Here is a 24,994-nt window from a genome sequence, read left to right as displayed (position 1 = left end):
GAACCAAAAATTTTACAGGAAACGATAAAAAACGTTTAAAATTTTTAGTTTTGTGGGTACAGAGTTGCTTTAACGCTAATATTATGGATGTAGCACTTGGTTTTAATGGATAACATTAAAATTGGTTTATTGTAGTAATTAGATGGGGTTTTGGTTCTGATACGATTGTATTTGAGGTATAATCATATGGGAGTTACAATAAAATTAAAAGCGGTATAAAGTTTATTTTTCATAGTTTTAACAAAATAAAGCGTAATTCTAAATTAAATGGTTTATGAATACATTAATCTATTAAGTGAATACAAAGCAAACCAAAACATAAATTCTACTGAAACATTAATCTGTGAGGTAAACAAAATAACAAGATACAAGGAATCGCATATGATTTTCAGTTGGGAAATTTTTTGCCACTCAGCTTGTATTCGGAAACCAGACTTTTGATCCGGCTCATATTCAATAGCACTGATCCTTGAACTCGTAAAAATCGATTGGCGTAGGTTTGACAGCGCTGCCTCTTTTCGTTCCCAAATTAGACGAGGAACAGGCGGACAAACGAACAAATCCATCACATACGGAGATTTTCGAAAAATTCCCCTAAAAACTAAGCATTCCTTCACTTCCATTACAAACACATTCACAGCTTCAGCGAAACTTCGCCTCCCTGGTCTGCAGGATATCGCCAATGACCTCTAGGGGGACAATATTAACAATTTTAGGCTACAGTCAAAATGCAACCAATGGTTTTATGAAAAAGATAATTTTACCGTTCTTTAATTCATTTGGAAGTACAGTGTTTTTTCTTTAACAATTTACTTTGTAATGTAATTAAATATGTACACAAACCATACTTAAGAACTAAACTGGATAAAAATGACTGATTATAACTGATCACTTAACTGATCAATAAATAAGCTACAACTACAATAAATTAAATAAATAAATTATAGACATAAATGACTGAATTCCCTTAATTAAATTTTCTGGCTTGTACTAGCTTGTTGATCTCATTAAACGTTGTAACAATGGCAGGATTCGGTTGATCAGCTGAGAGAGATGGGCATCCGCTATGGGCTAAACACTCCTCGCCATCTTGGCCGTCTTTGGCTGCTTTCATGTAGCGGAAGAAACGCAGTATTTCTGGATTGTCCGATGACGGTTTTCTCAACTCGTTCAACTCCCTAAAACATGAGAAAATGAATGTGCAAGATGTTCTATTATTCTAATTGTACAGGATTTTTAGACTCTTAACACAGTATTTGTGTGAGCACCATGTTTCAATAAAAAGTTTAGGCATCCGTTATTAATTTAGATTAGGCAACTGCTAAAGGTGTTCCCATAAATGTGTACGCCCTTCAATCCTTGGGAGTTTGGAAGAGAAAGACAGTTCCATTTATATAGCCCAGGGAAAAATTAATGACATTGATATACTCGTTAGTCTAACTTTAACCAATCTTCTGTTGCTGTATAGTCCTATTCGAGATATCAAACCCGAGACTGTGTCCCGATTTTTTTCCTTAGGTCATATAGATGTAGGCACGAACAAAGAATATCTTATTCAAGGCTTTGAATTTCTTGTCTGCTACCAATTTCAAACCTTTTCGAAATTATCATCATCCAGAAACAAAATCTTACTTTTCTCAATACTTTGTATACTCTCCAGTATTCTCTACCTCTGAAAGCCAATTTTTATACTTTCCTCGTACACATGCGGCTGATGGAAGATTTTTGCATCTTTCATTATCCTGTCGCATATATTCCATTAACTCTTCAATTAATTATTCACACATAACCCGTTCAACTTTAATTACAGTTATAGTTTATAAATTACATGCATCACAAAATGTTTCGCCTAAACTTTGTTTTTAGTTAATCCTTGTATACTCAAACGAGTTTGTAAGCTTTTATGCGATAAGTTGGAAACTATTCATACATATATTAATTTTGAACCCTCGATGCCAGCCCAATTTTTGTTGGCCCGACTTTGAATAAACTAAAAATTTATATTCACAACTGAAGTAAATTAATAAGTTAGTCGAAAATTTCCGCGCTTCATTAAGTGTAGAATTGTTGCTTCATGTACACTTAAAAATGATGATAAAACTCGTTATTAATTTTAGTTATGAAACTGTTCCTCAGCGCAAATGAAGGACGGCGAATTAATTTAATACTGCTTTGTTTGGAAAGCTTAACGGCAATCACTCATCATAAACAAAAGCGGAAAAATTCAGACAAAATATCTACGTATATTAAAACATATTTGTCATTCTCAGTTTGCGAGGAAACAAAAGTTAGAGGGATATATTACCTAGTCGAGATGAAAATTTAAAATTACTTCGCCCAGCTAATCAAACATTTTAAATTCAGATGTAAAGTAAAAAGAAATTTGAAATTTTTATAACAGCGGAAGCGTGTTAAACTTTACCTGCTGAGCTGCGCTGAAACCAAATTGCTGTAAGGAGCGTATTTTGCGGGGTTGGCATACATCATGCACACGAGCTTTTCCCTGCAACGTTCCGTTTTGGGTGATTTGTCGTTGCCCAGTCCGAGCTGCTGGAAGACGGCGTCCAACCTTGATAAAAGGGGGCTGTAGAACGGATCATATGTCGTCAGTAAGAGCGACGAGGGAGGTATTTTGTGAAAAACCTTGAAATCTGTGTTCACTGAAGGCTTCTTTAGATAGTAATTACTCTCGGATTGATACGGTGTATACGATACCATGTTATTTCCGTAACCAAACCTAAAATCAGAAGTATCATGTGAAAATGCAATTTATTTTTCAATTTCGTGTAAGTAATCAGAAACTTAATAAGAGCATCTGAACCACAGTTTGCATTACTTCTATTGCACAACAACTGCTTCCTTTTTAAATTCAAATTTTTACATCATTCTAAAAGTTTCCAGAGAAAAGATGTAATGAAATAATATTCTTTTCAACTGGGACGTATTTTTCCCTTATTCGCAAAGAAATTCGCATTATACAACACCGCACTTGTTAAAAGTGAAGGGAGTAATACTAATTTTCTGTTTTAATCTGCTTTTAACGTTTCGCGAGAGAAAATTGGAAAGAAGTTAGTTTCCTCGAACTTTTTGAAAGCTTGAACATCAAAGAAAGTAGCGATTACGTTGATTAAGCCTAATGGAAGAAAATTAAAAAATGCTGACATGACAATTACCTATATCAATGTGATAATACTTTTTCCAAGTTTCAATCGGTTGCAAAATGAATACGACAAATCAAAACTTTAAACACGTACCTACTAAATATATTAAATTAAACTATGCCTAAGTGTATTGTCATTTTGAACAATCCATTGAAATGATATAAAATTTCAAGCAAGAGATTTCGTCCAGACCTTGGCACAACGAGCTATTATTAGTCACTGATATTCCTTCATTAGAGCAAAGAAGAATTAGAATGGGAATGTCGTTTCTCTATAACTTAATACATGATACAATCGACTTCCCTGACCTGCTTCAGTACCTCAATTTTTTCGTCCCCCGTTAGGGTTATCGCGGAAATGACACCTTCTATCTACCTTTTTCGAAGTCAAACTTATTTAAGAAGTCTCCGCTCCATAATGTATGTAACAACTGTAATATGTATTCGAATAGGTATATCTTACATTTAGCAAAAATCGGTTTCTAAGTTTTTGAATTGTTTATTCATGTAACTTATTATGTATTACCATAGAGTGAGTATTAGCTTTGAATATTTATATTCAAAGGTATTACTTAGAATTACTTTTCATGCGCGTTATTTCTTTTTTTGTTTGTTTGTTTGTTACTTTCATTGTTACTGTTCTACTTTCTCGAATTATTGTAAGTTTAACTTTTTCCATTTGTCCTCTAATCTAATTGGATCTTTTATGTATCTGTTGGGCAAATATATATTATTATTATATGTACAGTGTGTAAAGCGATGGGGTATACAAGAGGGAATTTTTTTTTAAATATTGATTTATGAAAAAAATTTATTCTTCATGATATTTTCTGCTTACTTTGAAAGTACCAATAACGTTTCGATAATTTAAAATTTATTTATAGAAATCTGGAAAAATAATAAAATTAATTTTTTTTATTGAAAGTTATTCTACATTATAATCAAAATAGCGTATAGGCGCGTACAGACCGAGTTTCCAACGCAAGCCAAGGCACATGTGGTTACAGATTTGGAGGTGTTCGGGTTGGAGTGTACCGCGCGAGCCAACGGTTTCCAACCGCTTCCAACGGCGCTGTTGGCGTTCGGTTGCGTTCGCTCGGTGAGCGGTAGGTACATCAAAGGAAAATTTGATGTGGTCTGGACAGGATTTGTCGCGATTTTAGTTTTTAGTCGTTTGTCTGCCTTTTTAAAATGTCCACCATCTTCATTTTAAAGTTCCTCTAGTAAGTGACTGCCACTATACAAACTCCTATTTTTAAATGGTGTTGTTACCTCGTCCTCGTCGCTTGACATTGTTTGACAGACTAGCAGCACCGGTTACCGAACTTTACCCAACACGGTCCCACCAAGTCCAACTCAAATCTTAAATTTTGGTGTGGACGAGGGCATTCCAATCGTTTCCAACGACAAACGTCAACGTCACATGTGCTTGGATTCGTTGGCTTGGCGTTGGAATCCGGTCTGTACGCGGCTTATTGCTATCAAACCACAAACAATCGAAACGTTATTGGTATTTTCAAAGCAAGCAAAAAATATCATGAAGAATAAATTTTTGTCATAAATCAATATTTAAAAAAAAATCCCTCTTGTATACCCCATCGCTTTACACACTGTATATTATTATTAAAACTACCAAGGATAACCATGTGTCTCCTTGAATGGCAATTCATGGTCCTTGAAACAAGTATATAATATATAACATAATTGATTTACTTCTACCAGTAACTTCTGCTACTCGTGAACCAATAGTTTTGATTGGATTAAAATTTGTGAATGTTCGTATTTTGGCCATATCTCTGCTTAGAAAACAGATATCAAAATGCGGTTTTCACTGATATTCTCACTGTTTCATCTTATTTGATAATATCATATAATATTTATATCGTTCCATGTGAAATTTTCAAAAAACCTGCAAAGTTTATGTTAATGTCACATCGCGCCCTCTGCCACTCATCACATTTACTAAAAAGTTTCCATTCATGTAAAATCTGATTCCACGAAGAGAGCTCTTTCCAATAAGACCTATTATTTGAAAATCTGTTAACCTAATCCGAAGTTACATTCAATTCCTTAAAGAGATGTTCCTCTTCCCCCACCCCTCATATTTTATGAGCTAGAGCATAACATGCATCAAAATGATGCATTAATTGATACAAGATTGCGGTGCATGTATTTTTTATTAACGTTTGTTGGGTATATTTTAGGAAAAAGGTCATTTTTCTACTTAACTATGAATCGTACGCCCTCTACCGACAAAGCTACAAAATAATTTCCAGCGATTTCTCTTGGCCCCTTTTGTTAACAAAATTTTTTTTCCCGAAGGTCGAATGAATCCATTCGAATTCGTTCGCTATTTGAATACGGGCTTTAAGTAGCGTACTTCATTGCTTCAGCCTTTTCCGCTGCTGACCCAGCCTGATTCAAGCGAAAAAGGCGCGAACGTATCCCGGCACGTAAAATTCCACACAAGCGACCTCCTCTTTCGCCATGGCATGAGGGTTAAACCATCACAGCGTTTACCTTCACTCCTTGAACAGTCAGATGGTTCACAGCTGCATGGAGTTTCGGCGGAACAAAGACTTCGAGTGATGGTGTCACTACAAAATTCATAACAATTCCGGCAGCCAGCAGATTCCTCAATTACATTCCACTGATTCCCAAATTAGATCAATATATCTTCAAGAATTCATAACACAATGAAACATAAAATCCTGTTTTTTGTTCTGTTCGCGTGTCCGTGGGAATTTCGGAAAGCGTTTCACTAACTCAGAAACTTTCTCGGCCATACGTCCAACTCTTTCCCAAAGTTTCATTGCCGTGGAATGAAGGATTTAGGCAAGCGTAAGAGACATACAGACAGACAAACATTCATTTTTATTTATATACATAATAGCAGACCCGACGAACCTTGTATCGTCTATGGCGGCGAACCTCGTATAAGTATACCTATTTGGGTTGACATTCCAAAACATTCCCAAAATATAATGCCATTACAGTGTGCACATTTTAAATCCTTTGAGTTTTGTGAGTTAATATGTACCGCTTCAGGATGTGGTGCTGATGTGTTGCAAAATCATACTGTGCACATCTTAAATATTTGAAAGTATTTAAACTTAAATTTTATTTCTTCATCGTTGCATAATGACACTGTGCACATTTGAAATCTTTTGAAATCTTGTGCGATAACTGATAAGAGATTCCGATTCAGAATATGTTAAAGATTCCTTAGAAAATTGCAATGTATACGCTGCAAATCTTCTTACAGAGATTTACTGACAATCGAAATCGCGAATAACTTATGCCTACCACTTTTTAATTTATCATTTGTTCTGTTATTTACTTTTGTAATTTATCTCATATTTTTTCTTGTTTTTTTTTCGGTATTTTAAGTTATTCTGCTATTCGGATCGGAGACGAATCCATCAAATCAAAGATCATGAAAATCGGTCCAGCCATTCTTGGGTTATAACTAAGTGGTAATATTAAAACTATAGTAATGTATTATTTATAGATATAACGCTTATTTATCTAATCTATGAGGAGATTCGTAAATAATTCAAAAATCCGGTCTACATTCTTGGAGCTCCGCCTAAAACTATTGTTGAACTAATTCTTAGATTTTCAGAATTTCGGGAGAAAGGTACAAAATTACAACAAAATGGGTCCCAGAATTTTCCCTGAAATACGTTTGTGTGTGATTGTAGGTATACTGTTCAGAAAGAACGTAGATTACACTATCGACTATGATGCAGAATGTGCCATACATATGCTGGCATTGAAATTTTGTTACAGAACAATAGCGTAGGTCATACATTTTTTGAAGATATGTGGAGAATCTAGGTAGTTCGAGTTGGCACAGCAGCCTCGGAATCAGTTTGTAGAGATTCTCATTCTTGAAAATCCTATGGGAATCCTATACAAGCACTGACCCATCTAATCAACTCTAGGATATTACATCTGAGTTTGTAAACATTTTTAGAATATCTTAAGAATTATGGGAGCATCTCTAGTTTCTCAAGGATGTGTAGTGAATCTCTGAAGACATACATAAAATTCTAAAGATAAGATAGAAACATCTGCAAAGAATCTGTAAGCACTTATAGTGATGATGGGCCTCCTTGTATAATTTCAATTTCACTTTTTTTAGTTTAAACGTGGTTGTTAATTTGGATTGAACACAAATTCGATTATTTAATTAAGTCTGAGAGAAAACAAATGAAGATTCAGAAGCAACCTTAGTTGGTGTTTGTGTTTTTGTGCATCTATTAAAGAAAATCGGAGCTAGGACGGGATATTAGGATTATTACCTCTGTAAAGTAATTAAGTTTTTTTTTATCAATTTGTTTCAATCGATCGCATGTGCGTGGTATACTGTTTGCAGGCCCTAAGGGCCTTTCTTTATTTTCAGCAATGTTCTTTGTTTATGTCGAATAAATTTATTTTGTTTGTCAATGATCAAATTTTTTGTGCAAAATTACTTTATTGTGGTAGTAACTAACCAAGTGTGATACAAAAAGGTTGTTTCAGAGTATGATGAATTCCCTCAAAATATAATTGCAGGTGCGTATTTAAAAAGACACAATTGATGGCGAACGTCGCACTTAAGATCAAAAATCCTTTCTAATAAAGTCACAAAAAATAAAAAGGAATTTCTGTTTTTTCGGATATCTTCAAAAGAATTCGGCATTTTCTCACTTTCTATGCACAGCTAGATTTTTGTTACAAAATGCACAGCTTCACACTCATTTATCCGACGCCTTACCTTCAAATCTAGGGCACCCTGTACAAATAACTAAGTATTAATTAAAAAAGAAAGATTTTAATAAATTTAGCCTAAATACACATAATAAATAGCACTATTAGAACATACTGGGCATGGCTTTTTATTTCTTTGTAAATATCTCGGAACAATAGGTAGGTATTTGGAACTAAAGGGCAACGAACCAGCGGATACATTCTTCGTGGGTGTTAACATTCTAACGAATATGGTTATTATACTGTGTCGCCTATTTATACGAAATTCTTGACCTCTATTAGATCCTTTAATGTTTAGATATTCGTGAAAACGCCAGGAAAGTAGTTGGAATAGATGTTGAAAAGGGAAATCAATTTGGAATTGCGGAAACTTGAGGCACAGCGTTAACGTAAAAAGCCCTTTGTTCCTTGTTACAATTTTATACAGCTATATGAAACAACCCAGTTAGTATTTCAGTGGGCCAGACACATAAATGCTAAGCTGAAGTAAAGCATACGATGAGCAGGTGAATTAGTAAATAATTTTTGATCCAAGCACACTACTTGTGACAATTTAATATAAACAAATATAAGTATGATTTATTCATCAATGCGGTCTAAAAGTTTGAAGCTCAATAAGCCTTTACGTATTTTATTTTCTTTGCAAACTTTATTAAATCAAATCCGCAACTTTGGGTTTATTCTTTCGCAATTGTTAAATGCATGCGGATGAGTTGCTTTCAATTTAGGTTCTTGTGGTTATTTCAGAACTTTGTTTTTCATATCAATAAAACGAAATTTGAACTGACTTCTCTGAGATGTTTATTTCAAGTTTATCGGTTTTAAAACCAGATATGAATATTTTTATATTCATCCCTAATCATTTAATGTTTTATTTAAAGGAAGGCTTTATTTAGATATAAAACGGTACCTATACTTATATTACTCAATGGTGAAGGATTAAGAATTTTGATAATAATAATAAGGTTATAACAATAAATGCCTTTCGTCAATAAGAATGAACGATGTTAAGCAGTGGCATGTATGCCATGTCCTGCTCTTTCACCTAACTGAGTATAACACATTCATGTTTAACTGAAACATCAACGACTCGTTGTAATTTTTCATACAGAATTTCAATGCAGATTGTCGCTGTCCTTTTGACAAACGGTAAAATTCTCAATAGAGAATCGAGAATCGTGGTACTTAATCACTTAGTCCTTTGACCATTGTCTACCTATTACTCAAAATAGAACCAGAAAATTCACTCTGTAATTGGGCGCAAGCCTGTTGAGGACTCGGAACAAGAGAAGAATAATAAATAAAAAAAAAAATCGAAACCGTTCATGAGATATTTATTTATTTATTTATTTATTGTCCCTCTCTTGCTCTGGGCTCTCAACAGGCTTTCGCCCAATTACAGAGTGACCCGCATGTACACAGACGGACGGACGGACTGACGGACAGAAACTCCAAAATCATAAACTTGCGTTTTGTTCCTCGTTAATAGTTATCTTTATTTAGCGCATGCTCGCCTTAGACTTTGGCTGTGCGCGCCCTATGCTCTGATGAGGAGGGACATTTTCTAGACCATTATTCAACAAACAAAAAGTCAATATCTGACGCTTGTTTGGGTCAAGTTTGTTTTTGGTACTTGTTCTCCCATGAAAGGTCAGTCAAACATCCTAAACAAGCGAGAACTTGTAATGGGAAACGTTAGGTCCATGCAATTTTCTCATCAGTTTCGTTCTTTAACATATTTAAGTGAGGATTTTTGGTCATTAGTCTATCCCTGTGTGGGAAGAGGAAAGAATAATTTTACGTGTCATTTTTTCGTCTCTTCCAATGGGAGAAGAAAAGTGTTCATAACGCAATGCATATGGAGTTTTCCCGTTAAATAAGCGAGACCCGAAAATGTTTTCCCGTTAAATAAGCGAGACCCGAAAATGATTTAAAAGGGTCCGTTATCTCGTGTTAATCCCAAACGAAAAGCTTTGTTTGAACTTGTATTCCGATAAACCCAATTTTAATCTACAAATCCGATTTAGCTGCTGCATAATTAAGCCTGCATTGGCAAAAGCTCGCCAAACTGGACACACTAAATTAGGCATGGAAAGTAATATTGGTATTGGCTTCTAATACAGATTGATCCGGGATCTCGAGGTTATTCATCTAGTCTTTGCGGGGAACAAATACTTATTTAATATTCTTTAATCCACAGGCACAGAATTACAATTCATATTACAACAATGAAACTGAATGCAGTTGCGCGTCCTTTTCATTATGTTCGTCAGTAATGCCCTTTACGCTCTGTTAGTAGTACAAATTGTGGCATTTTTAGTAAACTTCATGATGATTATAATTAAAAACCAGGGTAGTGGCAACTTAAAGTATCGCAACATAACAAAACGCCCCTTTGTGCACTACACCACATGTTAAATATTGCTGTGTTTTTCGTGAAATCCGAGTGTTAAACCATTAGTCTAATGAAGGTGTACCATTTTTAAAAAGTTGTTTTGTTAAAGATCTCGGTAATCCGATGCTGAAACGTTTCTCAGATGTGACAAATTTTCCAAATTCCCAATTTCACTAAGTTTGCAACTTCATTAATATTGCTTTAGAATACACTGAGTCATACTAAAGACTATCCTCCTCCAAGTCTTTGGCCAACGCATAGAGCACTGTAGAAATTTCTGGGAATTTTGTATTGGTCTTTATCTGTTATCAATTGTAAATGCTTAATTTAATTGACAGGTGGATGTGATTTATCGCTCTTTCTGTGTAGTTAAAAGAGATGAATTTTTATTTTTCCTGGTATCTTAGTTAATTAATGTCTGATAAGAAATTGTTTAGTAAAATTATTCGACCTATATTATTTTGGTCTATTAAGTAGGGGGGATATTTTCTGTTGTCAACTGTGTATAATTGGTTGTTATAATTTTGATTTTCGGAAGAAGGGTGTTCACTTTAAATATGACGTGAAGAGGAAGAGCGTCGCTTTATTCCACGTTTAGTCATAGCCATAGTGCGAACGAACGAAAAACTACGTTTGTTGGAAGTTTGAAGTCAGTTTTTTGCTACGTGCAGCATCGAACTACATACTTTCGTTGAGGAATTTATTTCGTTTCTTGCGAGTTACATCGTGGATTTTTTTTCTGTGTTGAAGCGACAGCCAGCATTGAAAGTTTCGTCTAGTGGGAGTTTGAAGATAGAAGTTTCGTTTGCGTAGCCGGAAGCCGAAATCGCGGCTAATTACTGTCCATCAAAGGTGTTTTTTTTCAAGAAGAGGTGTTTGTCGGCGCCCGCATAAGTTTGTTGTACAACGTGACTCATTTTGAAGTTTAGTTTGTTTTTTATTGGAACGTCCTTGTCTACCCAAGGGTAGATGGGTAGATGGGTAATCTACCCGGTTGTCAGTGTAAAGTGTAGTAATTTGTGTTGATAATTGAAAATTGTTTTTGTGTACAGATACCTTTTTATTTGGATTACAATTCCCGGACATGTACTATAAGTAATTAAGTCTTAATTTTTGGTTTTTTTTTGTAATAATTGTTTGTGTGTGTACCATTTTCCTTGTGTGTGTTACGATTAAATTGCACTTTTGTCATTCTCACATTAATTTTCCGTATGTTTTATTCTAACGACTTCATTTCTAATTTATCTGTGTTTTCATTGGAGGCTTGCCCAAGGTTCATTTTAATTATTCAAAATTTTGCAGTTCAGTTTGGAGTTTAAGGTATTTGGTCTAACCCACTATCTGTTAGAAGTTAACAGGTTAACTGAGAGCAGAGTCGAATCTCTCCTCCGTATTGGGGAGGAGTTTTGTGCTGGGATAATACGTGAAGGTAAAGAGCTAGCTAGGTTTTTGTTTTGGTGTTTTGTGTATGGTCTTTCTGGCCTACGGACCAGCGCACACAGCAATATATTATAATTTTTACATTTATACATTCCAATTATTATAATTCATGTATATTTTACGCCAAATGGCACAAAAAAATAAATTAACCAATGCTTAGCGTAAACTGCAACATTGACAAATTAATACTTGTGAAACGAACAAAAAAAATTTCTGGAGCTCCTGGGCTCGAAGGACTAAAAATGAATAAGGTAAGGTTTAAAAAAATTGCCGGAGCTCCCTAATTTTTGTGAGACCAAAGAAATAAAAATACTACAGAGTTAAGGAAATGCAATATATTCAAAATAATTACAACGTAAAATATATGTGAGCAAAATTTTCAGCGGCGGTTTGTTGTCTGGGGTATGGGACCTATAGCATGGTGACAATTGGAGTTGCAGAGTTGAATGACGGCAATGGTTTTTTGTTTACAATTAATTAAAGTTACCATTGGTACCGATAACGTTTGTGTTCCTTGTTATTTTTCTTAGACCCTTTTTTCCATCTCTCAATAACTTTACTCTCCGAATAAATTCCTTGGATACCATTGTCGATACAATCGTTGTCACGGTACTTATCTACCGAATAGAGCGATGGAAAAACTGACCCTTAGAGAGTTATTATTAATTACCAATGCGGAAGGTTAAGTCTTTTAAGCAGGAATTTCAGCGTACATTCAGTGAGACTAATTGCGTTGCCGAACATACCGGAGCCAGTCAAAAGTTTGGGGTGTGAAAGGACCATTTTGTGCAAAGCATGTATAAATGAAGATATATGACAGCCTTATACCTTAATTTGAAACACCAAGTTTATGTAGTTAGTATTACTCTAATAAACGCAGCGCAGAAACCATCTTTCTTCCATGTTACAGTGAAGACTTAAAAGTAGTAGTAAGCTCCGATATGGTGACTATTCCCGTATTTTATTTAAATTCGCTACCGCAACCACGTCAATGATCCATGACATGAAATAACAAAGCTCAAATTTAATATTATATACGCGTTTTTCCTTTCACTTTAATGAAAAATTCAGCGGTAGTTAGATCTAATGGCCGTTAAGACGGCAACAATAAATACCTTTAACGGCGTCCTTTCAACAAATGAATGTTTCACATTACTCCATACCCTTCCCAGGGGTTTATAATTTATAGCAAAATTGCTGCCGGAGAAAAGTTATTAAATCACATTAATAATGTTTTGTAATACATTTAATACCTTTAAAAGTGAAATGTTTAGTTGCTATGCCTGAAATGTTTCCAGTTGACCCTTAAAAATAATCTCGAGTAAAGACACGCACAAAGCTGTGGAAATGGATTTTCTAAGCCTTTTCATTTCGGGGCGATACAATTATTTGTGCACAGCTTAGAATAAGAAAAGCCCGCGGTTTTTTCATTACACTCCAACCATTTCGGTTAATCCGCACTAATTCTAATTAAACGGAAAGCCGAAAAAGGTATAAACTGCCCGTCAATTAATTACAATTACTAATTTGAAGTTACCGCCGGCGTGAGGTTTTTATTTAATAATTATAGAATTTATACCAGCTTTCTTTAAATTTGAATTAAAACGTGGAATAAATGGGCTTTGCTTTCCTCGTTGCTTTCAATGCCATAAACAAAAGAATACTTTTCCAATTCCCTTGTCCGCTGCTTTTGTACAAATTAAAAAGTTACTTTTATAAATCTATATCAAATATTGAATTTCAATTTACTTTGCCACGCTTTAACGCCAAATTTGTTCTACCAAATTATAGAATACAAAAAAAACCGCTTACAATAAATGCTTGGATGATTTAAAAAATATAGAATGCACAATAATTTGATTATCTCGCGCATTAACCATTCCTTTTAGTTAAAACGCTGCGAATTAGAGATTTTGATTGGTAAAAATTATACCTTTCGGTAGAGAAGGGAAGACAAGTATTAATAATGCAATTAATTAGAAACTGGAACTCGACTGTAATTTACGTAATACCGGATCTTATTTAGCATATGGACAACCCATTTCATCTACATCTTATGTTTTCTGTTACACTGCGTAACGACAATTTTGTCCTTAGTGTATAATAAACTACGATTTGCAAATAATACTGCAGCTAACAAAAATTTTACTTGAAAAGAGCAAAAAAAATGATGATGCACCAAACTGTATTACATCATCAGTACTTACACCATGTTTTTTAGTCTAGCACACAGAACACCTATCCAGCTACCTCAAGTCAAATAATTAACTACATTTAGAATCTTATTATTACTTTTCCTATACATACCCTGCATCCGAAACAAGGAAGAGTCTTGACTTAAAATTAGCTCAGATGAAAAATTTTGATAATCACCGAACATAATTCCGGTACCAAAAAGTTATTATCATGAAAACTCTCATTGGAGTCCCACTTTGGGTTCGATTAAACACACATATAAATACTTGATTGACAAAGACAAAAATTTATTCAGTGAAACATCAAAAAAATTAAACACATGCTGGACAAAATAGGCTTTCAGAACCAAATTTACACATGCCACGCATGCAAGCGATCGATAGACAATTAATTAAAGGAATCTTTATTACTTACAGTTTTAAATAATCTAATAAACCGGTCGTTAACTGCGATTTTCTGACGGACAAAGAATTAAGCAAACACGCGATGACTACGCTTGGCTTCTAGAATGGTGGAGAGAAGAATATTACTCTAGCGAACACTTCGAGAACTTTGTATTGAACGACTGGATTGACTCACACTCAAACTATTATTTTTCCGGATGCGGATAAAGCACTAAAAACTTTTCACGAACCTGATTAATTAATTTAATGACGTCACACATTAAATCAACTAACATTCATTAATAAACAAACTTCACTATCAAAAACGCAAAAATGTTCTTATCGCAATGACCAGATAAACCTTTTAATACAACGCGCAAATACGACCAGATTTATCAATCGCCCCGTCTTTTACGATGTTCATTGTACTAGTTTTGCTTCGCCTCTTTGCCCTTTTATTTCAATTGAAACAAAAACATTTAATAAAGCACTCTCATAGTAAAAAAAATATCTAGACAAAATTCGAAAGTTCGAAAAATAGATGAAAACTGTTGTTTTCTTTAAAAGAGTTTAATTGTTGAACTAATTTAAATCAAGTGTGAGTGTATTACTAAAATTTCTGTTTTTTTTTCAGGCGTATTTCCTTGTTCTTCATGGATGTTGATGATAGAAGATTATTGTTAGCAATTTTTCTTAAAAACCTTTTATTGTAACCGAGATCCAATACTAACGCCACCTGGATTACAAAAATAAAATCTCTTTTTTTAGCCTCAAATAACATAACAAGTTGATTTTATCATAACAGCACGCTTAAAAGTTGGAAAATGTTATTTCTGATGATTAGAACTATTTCCATTCGTAGCTATTTATAAAGGGCAATAATAACAGAATCAGAATTAATCATTATAGTGTAACTTGTTGAATAAACTCACCTGTTTATTGTATCTGTCTTATCGGTAGATGTAGCAACATTGATACTCAAACCGGTCTCCGCAGTACCAGTGTCCGGCGCGGAATTGACATTATATGGACTAGTATCTTTAAACTCGAAATCTTCAACTGGGTCGTTATTCCCATGGCCAAGGCCTGAAGATCCCGAACTTCCGGAGAACGTTGATAAGCCTTTTCCGAGCAACTTTCCCACGCTGCCCAGCAGCGACGGTAGGAAAAGCGCCAGAAGTACGGATTTTATTAATTGAGCGCCGATGAATACGGGTAACAGCATTTTCTTCAACGCAAACGCCAAGAAACCCATACCGAATCCGGCCATAAAAGAACTTTTTCCAGCCTCCACAGCTAAAACGAGAGAATATTATAGACCTAATCATTCATTTATATCATGCAACTACAGTACCCTAACCTGAAAATGCCTTTCTAATGATGTACTTTAAGGAACCTTGTTCCAGTTTCACAAAACGAAGGTTTCAACGAACCTTATAATTAATTGCTCGTTAATAATTTGGTTATTAGTTATTCAGTATATCTCATATACGAAGACTTGTATGGCGATCACAGAAGGGCTGGTCTTGGGTGACCACGGAGAAGAGCCAAGATCTGTTTGCGTTGGCTACAGAATATACTCTCTAGCCTATTGGGTAGCCAGCGACCTTCCAATGTCTCGAGGAATGGTTTCGGTATTTAAAAAGAAATTCGGGTGGAGGTGGAAGAGCTAGAGAAAAACAACCCAAGAGCAAAGCATTAGAACTCCAGGATAACGGACATGTCGTTTTTTACCAAGTGACGAAAGTACTATCTGTTCACAAACCGGATTATCAGGTGATGTAGAATACCCTACAAGATAGGAGGAAGAAGATATTGTCTCCCCGTTTAGAAGGGGCGGAATAATTCGTATTATGCTACGCGAGACAGGTGTGGAAATCCTATTGTACCTACCACTATAATCCAAGGTTTTGTTCGATTTATTCAAGATGAGTGGACCCACTATTTGAAATTGTACGTTTAGATATAACCTGCTATGTTAATACAATTGTTTCCGAAAAGCCATGTTACGAATACAACCTTCAATCATGCATTATAATTTTTGGTTCAATAATATCACAATAATATGTATCATATCGACACAAAAAAGAACTTTGCAAGGAATTGATACCGCCGTTGATCATTGATGTCAAACAAGCAAAATCGATTGCACCTTCATCCTATTTTCATTAATGAGAAACTAACTACAATTTACTAACAATTAAACTAGATCGAACCCCCTCAAGTACGTTAATCCATCTTCTCGAAGGTTTAACATTTATATCAATTAGACTAGCTTATACTGGACAAGAACGTAATGGAACGAAACGGGATTGAGTAATCTATTGCCTAATTACCTAATTCGCAGGGCTTTAAATTGTATGACACTTTTGCCCTCGACCCTTGTGCGAAATGATATTTTTTACGTCTGCCATTTCTATCGTTAACTGTTTGCGATCTTGAGGAAGTGAGCTTGTTATCGCACTCCTGTAAAAGCTTCGAGTTCAACCCTTTTTGACATTTTGTTAACTCGGCGTTTACGTAGATACTTTATTAAGTTCGCTGATCCTAAATAAGCATCAAATCCCAATCTCCAATCTTAATATCTACGTCAAAAAATTTAAAGCTTAAAATTTAATATTGCTATGATCCCTTGAAAGGCATTACTTTGCTAATCTCTGACAAAGTTCGGTAATTTCAAATACGCCTCAGTATTGAAGCGATTCCTTTTGAATTTTGTTCTCTTATATTCTTTGCGACGCTGAAAAATTTGAACAATATCGTTCAAAATTGAAAGAAAATACTTACGTTGGAAAAATCTCGCCGTTTCCGGTAAATTAACTCTAACATAGTGATTTAAAGCGTACTTTTCCAGTTTTGCTTTTAAATAATCGTCTATACTCCTCATCTCCCTGCTTCTCCGACAACTTTCCGACCGTAATTCATCTTGAGTCACGTTGAAGTTCCTTTTTATATCCACTCCGGGAAATATCTTATAACTGTCTGTTTTTACGAGATCGTCTACATAAGTCTTTAATTCTCTATCTAATGGACTAAGTTTGCTCATCTCGATGACGCACGTTTGTATGAGGTGTGGCAGATGAATGAGTATGAGTATCCGTATCATGCACCAGCTTCGGATATGTTTCCACAGTGAGCCCATTTTTCGGCGTCAACATCATACGATTACCTGAAAATGAGAATTTATATTAAATAAGGGGATACAAATCGATTTTATGAAATTCTTGAGTGCGGGGACACAAAACTACTTCACGCCTGAGTAGGCACAAAAGCTTCAGGGGAGAAATAAATCCTTGCAGCCAAACTAAAGTGGGTCTAATGTAATTTTTAAGCGCTGTTCATGTTTAGGGATTCGCATTTGTAAAATTGTGCGACACTAAATCTAAGGGAAGTCTGCAGCTTCAAAACATATTTTGTAGGAAGGTTTCGAGGCGTTTTGGACTTCACTCATCTATTCTATTTATGAAGTTCATATCTCGTAATAGTCAGGTGGAAGACAAAAACTGAGAACTTCGATTTCTAACCGATTGATCATCCTGAAGCATCTGTCATTTACAGATTTGATTTATACGACACACGCGAAATTGTTTCGAAACGCTCGGATGGCGAATGATTGAAGCATTTCAATACAGAATGTAATATAGGTAACTCAAAAGGTATATTACATCATAAGGTTGTAATAGTGCGGTAATTCTACGAACCTGTAATACGCAAACTAAACCGAATTAGGTACCTAACTTTTTCTACGACCTCCCTAAATTTCCAAATGAAAATAAGGCAAAACCCAAAACGACGTCTGTTGACAGTTTTACATTTGTAGAAAATCATCACTTCCAAACGTACATGATCTATTCTAATTTTTTTCATTACGCACCGGTGTAGGTAATCGATTCTATATCATGAGCGATTACACGTTATCACCTCATTTTCAGGGAGGTCGTACATGTTCGTAATGGGTTTGCACTGTTTTGCATAATTGTTCGTATCAATTGCAGCGTTTACATCCCCATCACCATAGCAATAAAAAGAACATTAACGAGTTTTGAAAAATCGTGATTTTGTAAATGTCTTCTGTTACAGTTTCCGGTGTACTATGTCACAACCTAACTGTGGAAGGTTCTTTGTTTTATAATTAGTTGGATTAAGTATTGTACTACCTAAGATATGGGGTTAAGAACAACAAAATAAGCAATTTTTATTTATTTTTATTCAACATACTCAAATCAACAATTTAGCAAAGTTTGAATCTAATTGATTCAGACATTGTCGGGGAGCCACTGACCTTCTTTTAGTACGTGGTAGTTTGATTTCGCCATATTTTATTAGGTACTTTTAGGATTCAAAAAATAAAAAATTCAAAAGTGGCACTTGGCGAGTGCTGATAAGACTGACTACTTCTTTCTTTCTCACAATCCTTCCCCACTTCCTTTTGCCGCGATATAATATCATAGAAAAGATAGTTCGATCTCGGGGGGTTCGAACCCTGACTCCACATCTGCGTAGATACCCTCTTCATCCAACTCGTCGACTCTTGGTATGTTCGTGAAATTGATGCCTTCGCAGTAGTGTTTGAACGTTGAAGAGCGCCTCATGTCAATTTTCACACAAGAACACGAACCAGGGCAATCCTTTTTGCACTTGCAGGAAAGATCCTTCAGATGAAGCGAAGGAGCTGGCTCCTATATCATGAAGATGGGATGTAAGCCCTGATCCGTGGCTGTCCATTCCCAAACTGTTTGACCCATGTTGAAGCCAAGCTTGTGTACCTGATGGTATGAACGAAAGAATGATAATTGGTCGCATTTTTCCCCAGATAACATTGGATACTCTTAGAATATACTTTTAACATGTTAAAAAGTATGTAAATATTCCACATATCCCCATAATGTTCTGTGAATGTATACGTTCGTCTGGCATATTTCAAGGATATTCAGCAGTGAATATACTGAAAACACACAATTAATATATTCCTTAATTTGTTGGTATTCTCAAGGCCGGTTCTATAATTAGACCTATTCCCAGAATAAGATATTCTTAGAATAACTGCGATAGCGACATGTATCCTATTTGTTCACGCAATTGTAAACAACGCAACCATCGACGTTTATTCTAGGTATAGCTTTTTCTCGGTATATACCTGCATGGTAGAATGAACCCTAAGTAGATTTAATACATTTTTTGAATATTCTTGGTAAATTACAGAAATATTCAATGTTATTTGGGTCGTGGGTGGAAGTCATGCTAGATTGATTAGTATTTATAGAACTCTTTCCAAAGTCGCATTATGTGCGAGGGTTGTTGAGCATCTCCTCCGTAGAGGGCTATTATATAGTGGACTCGCCTGTTCTATCCACGTTCTCATGGCTTGCGTCCGTCTCTACGAACACACTTCGAAGTCTTGCATGAAATCCGGATTTTATGATAAGGCGGAGCAAAATTTCCCCTTCAAAAAAACTGCAGATGTTTTGTCACAGCCTTTTAAGGCATGCAACACCAACACAAGTCTACGAGGGAGGTCCCCAATTTTTACGGAGAAGTAGGAATACTGTGCATCCGTGTATTCTCCTTTGCCCTTTTGTGAAGGTAAACATTGGTTTCCGTTACTGAGGACCCATTTAGGGTTCCTAGCAAGTTAACGTTTTCACCTACGATGAAAACTCGGGGAAAGTCGTGACACTTGGAAATTGCAGTGTTAACAATGAGGACGTCGGAGCCTTGTTGGTCTTCCATTGTTGAAATACCCTGCCGCTCGAATTCTGCAATCATCATTTTGATGAGACGATGCTTGTTTGTTTCGTGGGATAAGAACTTTTCCTACGGTGTTTTGGTTTCTCATAGAAGTGTGAGTGCAGCATGGTATAAAGTATAAGAAAAGGGAAAATTTTTACTTTTTTTGGAACATTTGTCTATACAGAGCTGTTGTATCTCTGGAACTAATTAGATTACAGAGCCCGCACATAGCTCGTCTCTTATTTAAGTTGGATGCGCTATGGCGTTAGTTAAATGGGTCACAGAAAACAGCGTCAGATTGAGTCGAGATTACCTTCGTTAGATGCGCCCTTCAACAACTTGAATTTTGACACCTATTTTTAAGACGTCTAGAAAGGACGTAAATATTTAAAAACGGTTTTAATTTTCAAGCGTTGTTGGTCAAACTTGGCGTGTTCAAGTCCGATATTCCCTCCAGAATTCAGGGAAAAGTATATAATGGGCGAGCGCTTTTTACTATTTCTGGTGAGCATACGTAAACTGCGGAATGCTCAGTTTCTTATATAAGGGAATATTTATGATTCAATTTATTTTCGCTTTTACACAGGAATAGACTGTTATATGATTTTTTTGGAAGTACTCGTCAATGGAAGTTGCGCTAGTTACTCGCTCTAAGGCGAAAACCGTTGTTTCATTTTTGTGAAATTCTACCGAAAGATTCTTCTAGTAGAGGCATATCGCATATTTTAAACATTATGTGTGCGCATGCATATAAAGACATTAATGCCATAACTTATTTTCCTTTGTACCCATAAACAGCCCGTTACGTGGCTTTTCGGGAAGTACTGGTTAATTCATGGAAAATGCGCTAAAATTTCTCGCCTTAACACGAAAGCCTTTTCTCATTTTTTTTATTAGCCGCATTCAATTAGGAATTCATAGAGTGTACTATTTAACTGCTTTATTTTACTAGGACCCACTATGCGCGCGACCTCAAATGTTCATCGCAAGAAAGTGGAGGCAGAAGTTAAAAAGAAATTGTTTTAAATAGAAGAGACGGACGTAAATCGCTCCTTCTTTGGTAATGAACGTTAATAGTTGCTCTTTGGTTAAGGTTTTTTTTTTGGTTTGGTGGACGTTTAAATGCCGTCGTATTTGAGCGTATTTGAAAAGCCAGTCGGTCTTGTTTAATTGTAAAGTTTTGCAGACGAAAGTTAGTGGTGCGTTAAAAGGTTTGTCTAATGCGTACGTTGTTTAAAGTGAGTGTTTTACAAAATTGTATATTGTAGGCAATTTTATTGCATATCATATAACCCATACATGGGATTTTTAGTTAACTAACTGTCTAGCTCCCACCCTCCTTATGATTCTTTCTCAAAAACGGCGATTAGATTTCACATAAGCTAAATGAGAGAAGTCTGCCTTTTAGAGAACAGTAACTGATAAGAGGTAGATCTGTTGTTTACTGCAGAAATGTATGATTTAAGAACAAATCACGGTCTTTAGCTTGAGTGTTCTGAAGAAAACGCGATGTTGACACTCATCCAATAAAATGCACTTCTACAAAATGGTTCACTCCAGTTAAGCTTCTCAAATCGTCCTTTAAGTTGCTTTCGTTCATTTTAAATATTGTAATGCAAAAGTATTGTAATTTTCAGATCGCAATCGGTCAGCACCAATTTTTTTATTGCTGTATACACAAACGTACCAGTGACTATAAAAATAGTAGCATGTGCGTGTGTCCTACTAAAACGTGCGTTAAATTGATCAATTATCGAAACGTTTTTCAAACGCGCAGAACTGCTAATTAACCGTTCGTTGTTTAGATACCCCCAATTAAATTAGAAAAACGAGCGTTAAACAACTAATTTAACGAGCCGTGTTTTGCGCATTTGTGAGCTGCAACGTGTAAACTGAATGTGACATCTGCTATGTTTGTGTACGAGAAGCTCCCTTGCATAGAATTTTGAAGTGACACACTTCTGGCCCATTTGAATAGTGCTATTATGTAGAAATCTATTCCAGGGTTTTTTCTTTTGTCTATGAAACCGTAATTACAACACTATTTCTACAGATACGCTTCCTGAGATGACTAGGTGAATCGAAAGGAAACTTCATCAATCACTGTGACTGTAGACTGTTTCTGATTAATGATCGCTATATCATATTTTGCTAATGTACCCATTTAGGAATAAAACTCGACAAAAGGTAAAGAACAAAGCAAGATGGATCACCTCCTCTCTTTGCTAATGGAGGAACTTTGCATCTTCTTTACAGGAGAAATTTACCTCACCGGTGCATGAGACAGGAAGTTTGTGAACATTTTACAATTTAAAACCATCCTGTGTTTTTAAAAGTTAGACATTTTAACGTTGTATGATGACAAGAAAAATTTTGGTGTTATTCTATGTTGATAGTTTTCTCCTGCCTATTGCGTCTTCAATCCTATCGAAAATAGATGGGGAACTTGCAAACAACATTATAACCGATACATGGGCGAGAAAGGTTATCACAGAGAAAAGTATTCAAATAGGTGGCAGATATGATGCAGTTACACCTGATACGTGGAAACGCACTGTTTGACAAAGAAGATGTAGCCCCACTAATAACGAATTTGGAGGACAATTCAGATGAAGATGATATTCTTGTAACTGATGATTCAGATTAATGTTTTCCGGTTTATTCAGATATCAAGCTCAAGATGTGACGCCAACAAAATGGCTGGTGAACGACGACGCCTGCGGTGTTTTAAAATTCATGGAGAGTTCCGAAAGGAATGCGTCTTCGGTAAAAAAAAGGCTGTGGTTAGATTTTTACCAGAACGAAAACAGGCAGATCGGCGAAAGCTTATCACCTTTGCAACTTTTAACAATCAGCTGGAACGATGCACGTTGATGATTTCGGAAACTTGATTTTTGTTACCCTTTTTTGTATTGTTAAACAACTAGAAATGTTTTGTGGATTTTCTTTAGCTTTTGTCACCTTTGTTAATTTAATTCATGTATTTGTGTAGGCTAGGCCAGGGTTTTTATCCCGAAGATGGTTTCCCTGACATCGCCTGGTTGTGTGCGTAATAAACTTTATATGTTCTCGTCTTTCCTTGCCCACAAAATTATGAGTTTTTATTCAACTTCGCTCAAAACTAGATTTGGCATTATTGCACAGTAATTACGTCAAATGTGGTTTAAATCGGTTCAGCCACTTAGCTTGAAATGAAAGTACAGACCGACAGACCGATCGATATCATCGAGATTTTCATTCGGATTCCTGGTGCTTCAAAACGTATATTCCCGTCAAAAAAGTTTGACCCTCGTGGTTCTACGAAAAGGAACGGTTTCAGGTGGCGAAGTGGTGAACTTCTGGATATTGTAACGTCACATATTGTGTAAATTTACTTCCTTTCGATTCACTTATCGAAAATATTTGTTTCGTGCGTCGTAAGTCATAATTCTTTTGCCTCGTCTTTTGCAGTGTTCGATTGATTCAGTAAAACTACGAAACAACTACGGGTTGAAATTATGCTCAGGTTACAATTGTTTAGCTTTATTGCAATATTAATCGTTCCCTTAAGGGAAACGCCCTTAGCGACGTATTCCAACTTCATTTGTAATTGGTTATGACTTCGTCGACCTCCAACAGGAGAATTACTAATGACTAATATAAATGGCACTCAGCCTTCTAATAATTATAGCACACTTCCGTCGAAATTACAGTTGAATTTCTAATTTAATAGGAACAGCGCTAATTACAAGAATGCTTCTTCACTCGAACGATGTTGAAAATACCGGGGTGTCATCACGCAGTCATAGCTGATTAGTTTTTAATTAGGCCAATTATGAGCAAAATCAGGACAGTGAAAACAAACAGACAGAATAATGCGTCTGTAATTCTGAAATGAATTACTTTGTCTTCAGTGAACCGGAATGTATATTTTTGCGTCACATCTCAATCAAAATTTTGCGTGGCGTTGGTGCGACAAAATTGTTTCATCATTCTGTGTAGACAATTCATGGAAAGTTGTATTTATGGTTCATTAAAATGTCTTTAGGGTTGTCATATTCAAAATTCGTACTTATTGCCATTTCGGTTGTGTGGTTAAATCGTTTTCCAAGAGGGTTTTGCAAATCTCTGTCAAGTAATAATGAAATAGTGTTTGTGTCGATCTTCCCGAATTTTCTAGAACAAATGCTTCACTTCAGCCCTTCTCCGCCACGATGTTTCCGCTTGGTTATTACTTATTACCTACACACGCACACAAAACGAATGAGTAAAACAGCATAGGAAATTGTATTTTTTCGGTCATATACTCTCTTGTAATCTAAATAAATAGTACCTGCTGTAAATATGGCAGCTAGGATTATGTACACATCTAATCTATTTTTGGTTTATCCCCCGAACGTGATATAATAATAGAGGGATTTTATGCTTTCGTATACATAGGAATTTATCAATAATTTTATAACAGAATTAGTTCTCATTAGTATGACCTAATCATTCCCGGTTATAATTTACATTTCATGTTCTTATTGATTACACGAGCTTTAGACATCCAATTTACTGCAAATTTATTAAATTCTACACTAATGACGTATAAGTTAGCAATATAAATTATATTCGTTATTCATCTGAACCTTTGACAGGGCCATTTGACTCATTTTGACTAAAGTGGCTACAACCTCTCGAATTTCCACTGCTTTATTTTATTTATTTATGTATACCGACATAATGTATAATCTCTTTAAATTGCTTTCATTGTTTGTTACAAGAAACTGAGAAAGTCCATATCTCCATAAATAAGAAAGTTAACGTTGCGCAGTTCGCGCATGCGCACGTTTATTGTATGCTATATGCGATACGTTTGCTTTTACTAGAAACGTCTATGGTAAACATTTTAAAAAGAGATCTTCATAAGTAAAAAGGTTGGCATTTTGCAGTCTACACTGTATACATGCGCCT

The 24,994-nt window shown here is 35.5% G+C and overlaps 1 protein-coding gene across 3 annotated transcripts in view; it reads right to left on the bottom strand.

The window, feature by feature from the left end:
- Window positions 1-242: 242 nt before the first annotated feature.
- Window positions 243-24,994, bottom strand: part of LOC116177420 — a 46,293-nt gene continuing 21,541 nt past the window's right edge. For all 3 annotated transcript variants that reach the window (XM_031496393.1, XM_031496392.1, XM_031496395.1), the window contains 4 exons: window positions 17,117-17,498; window positions 15,262-15,625; window positions 2,423-2,737; window positions 243-1,178 (listed from right to left, as the gene is read on the bottom strand). In XM_031496393.1, coding sequence (XP_031352253.1) covers window positions 968-1,178; window positions 2,423-2,737; window positions 15,262-15,625; window positions 17,117-17,471 — 1,245 coding nt within the window. In that variant the 5' untranslated portion in view covers window positions 17,472-17,498 and the 3' untranslated portion in view covers window positions 243-967. The remainder of the gene's footprint in view (window positions 1,179-2,422; window positions 2,738-15,261; window positions 15,626-17,116; window positions 17,499-24,994) is intronic.

The sequence above is a fragment of the Photinus pyralis genome, unplaced genomic scaffold (assembly GCF_008802855.1).
Source record: "Photinus pyralis isolate 1611_PpyrPB1 unplaced genomic scaffold, Ppyr1.3 Ppyr1.4_LG7, whole genome shotgun sequence".
Classification (NCBI taxonomy): Eukaryota; Metazoa; Arthropoda; class Insecta; order Coleoptera; family Lampyridae; genus Photinus; species Photinus pyralis.
Note: the sequence above shows the minus strand (reverse complement) of the source record. Positions and strands in the feature narration are given on the sequence as shown.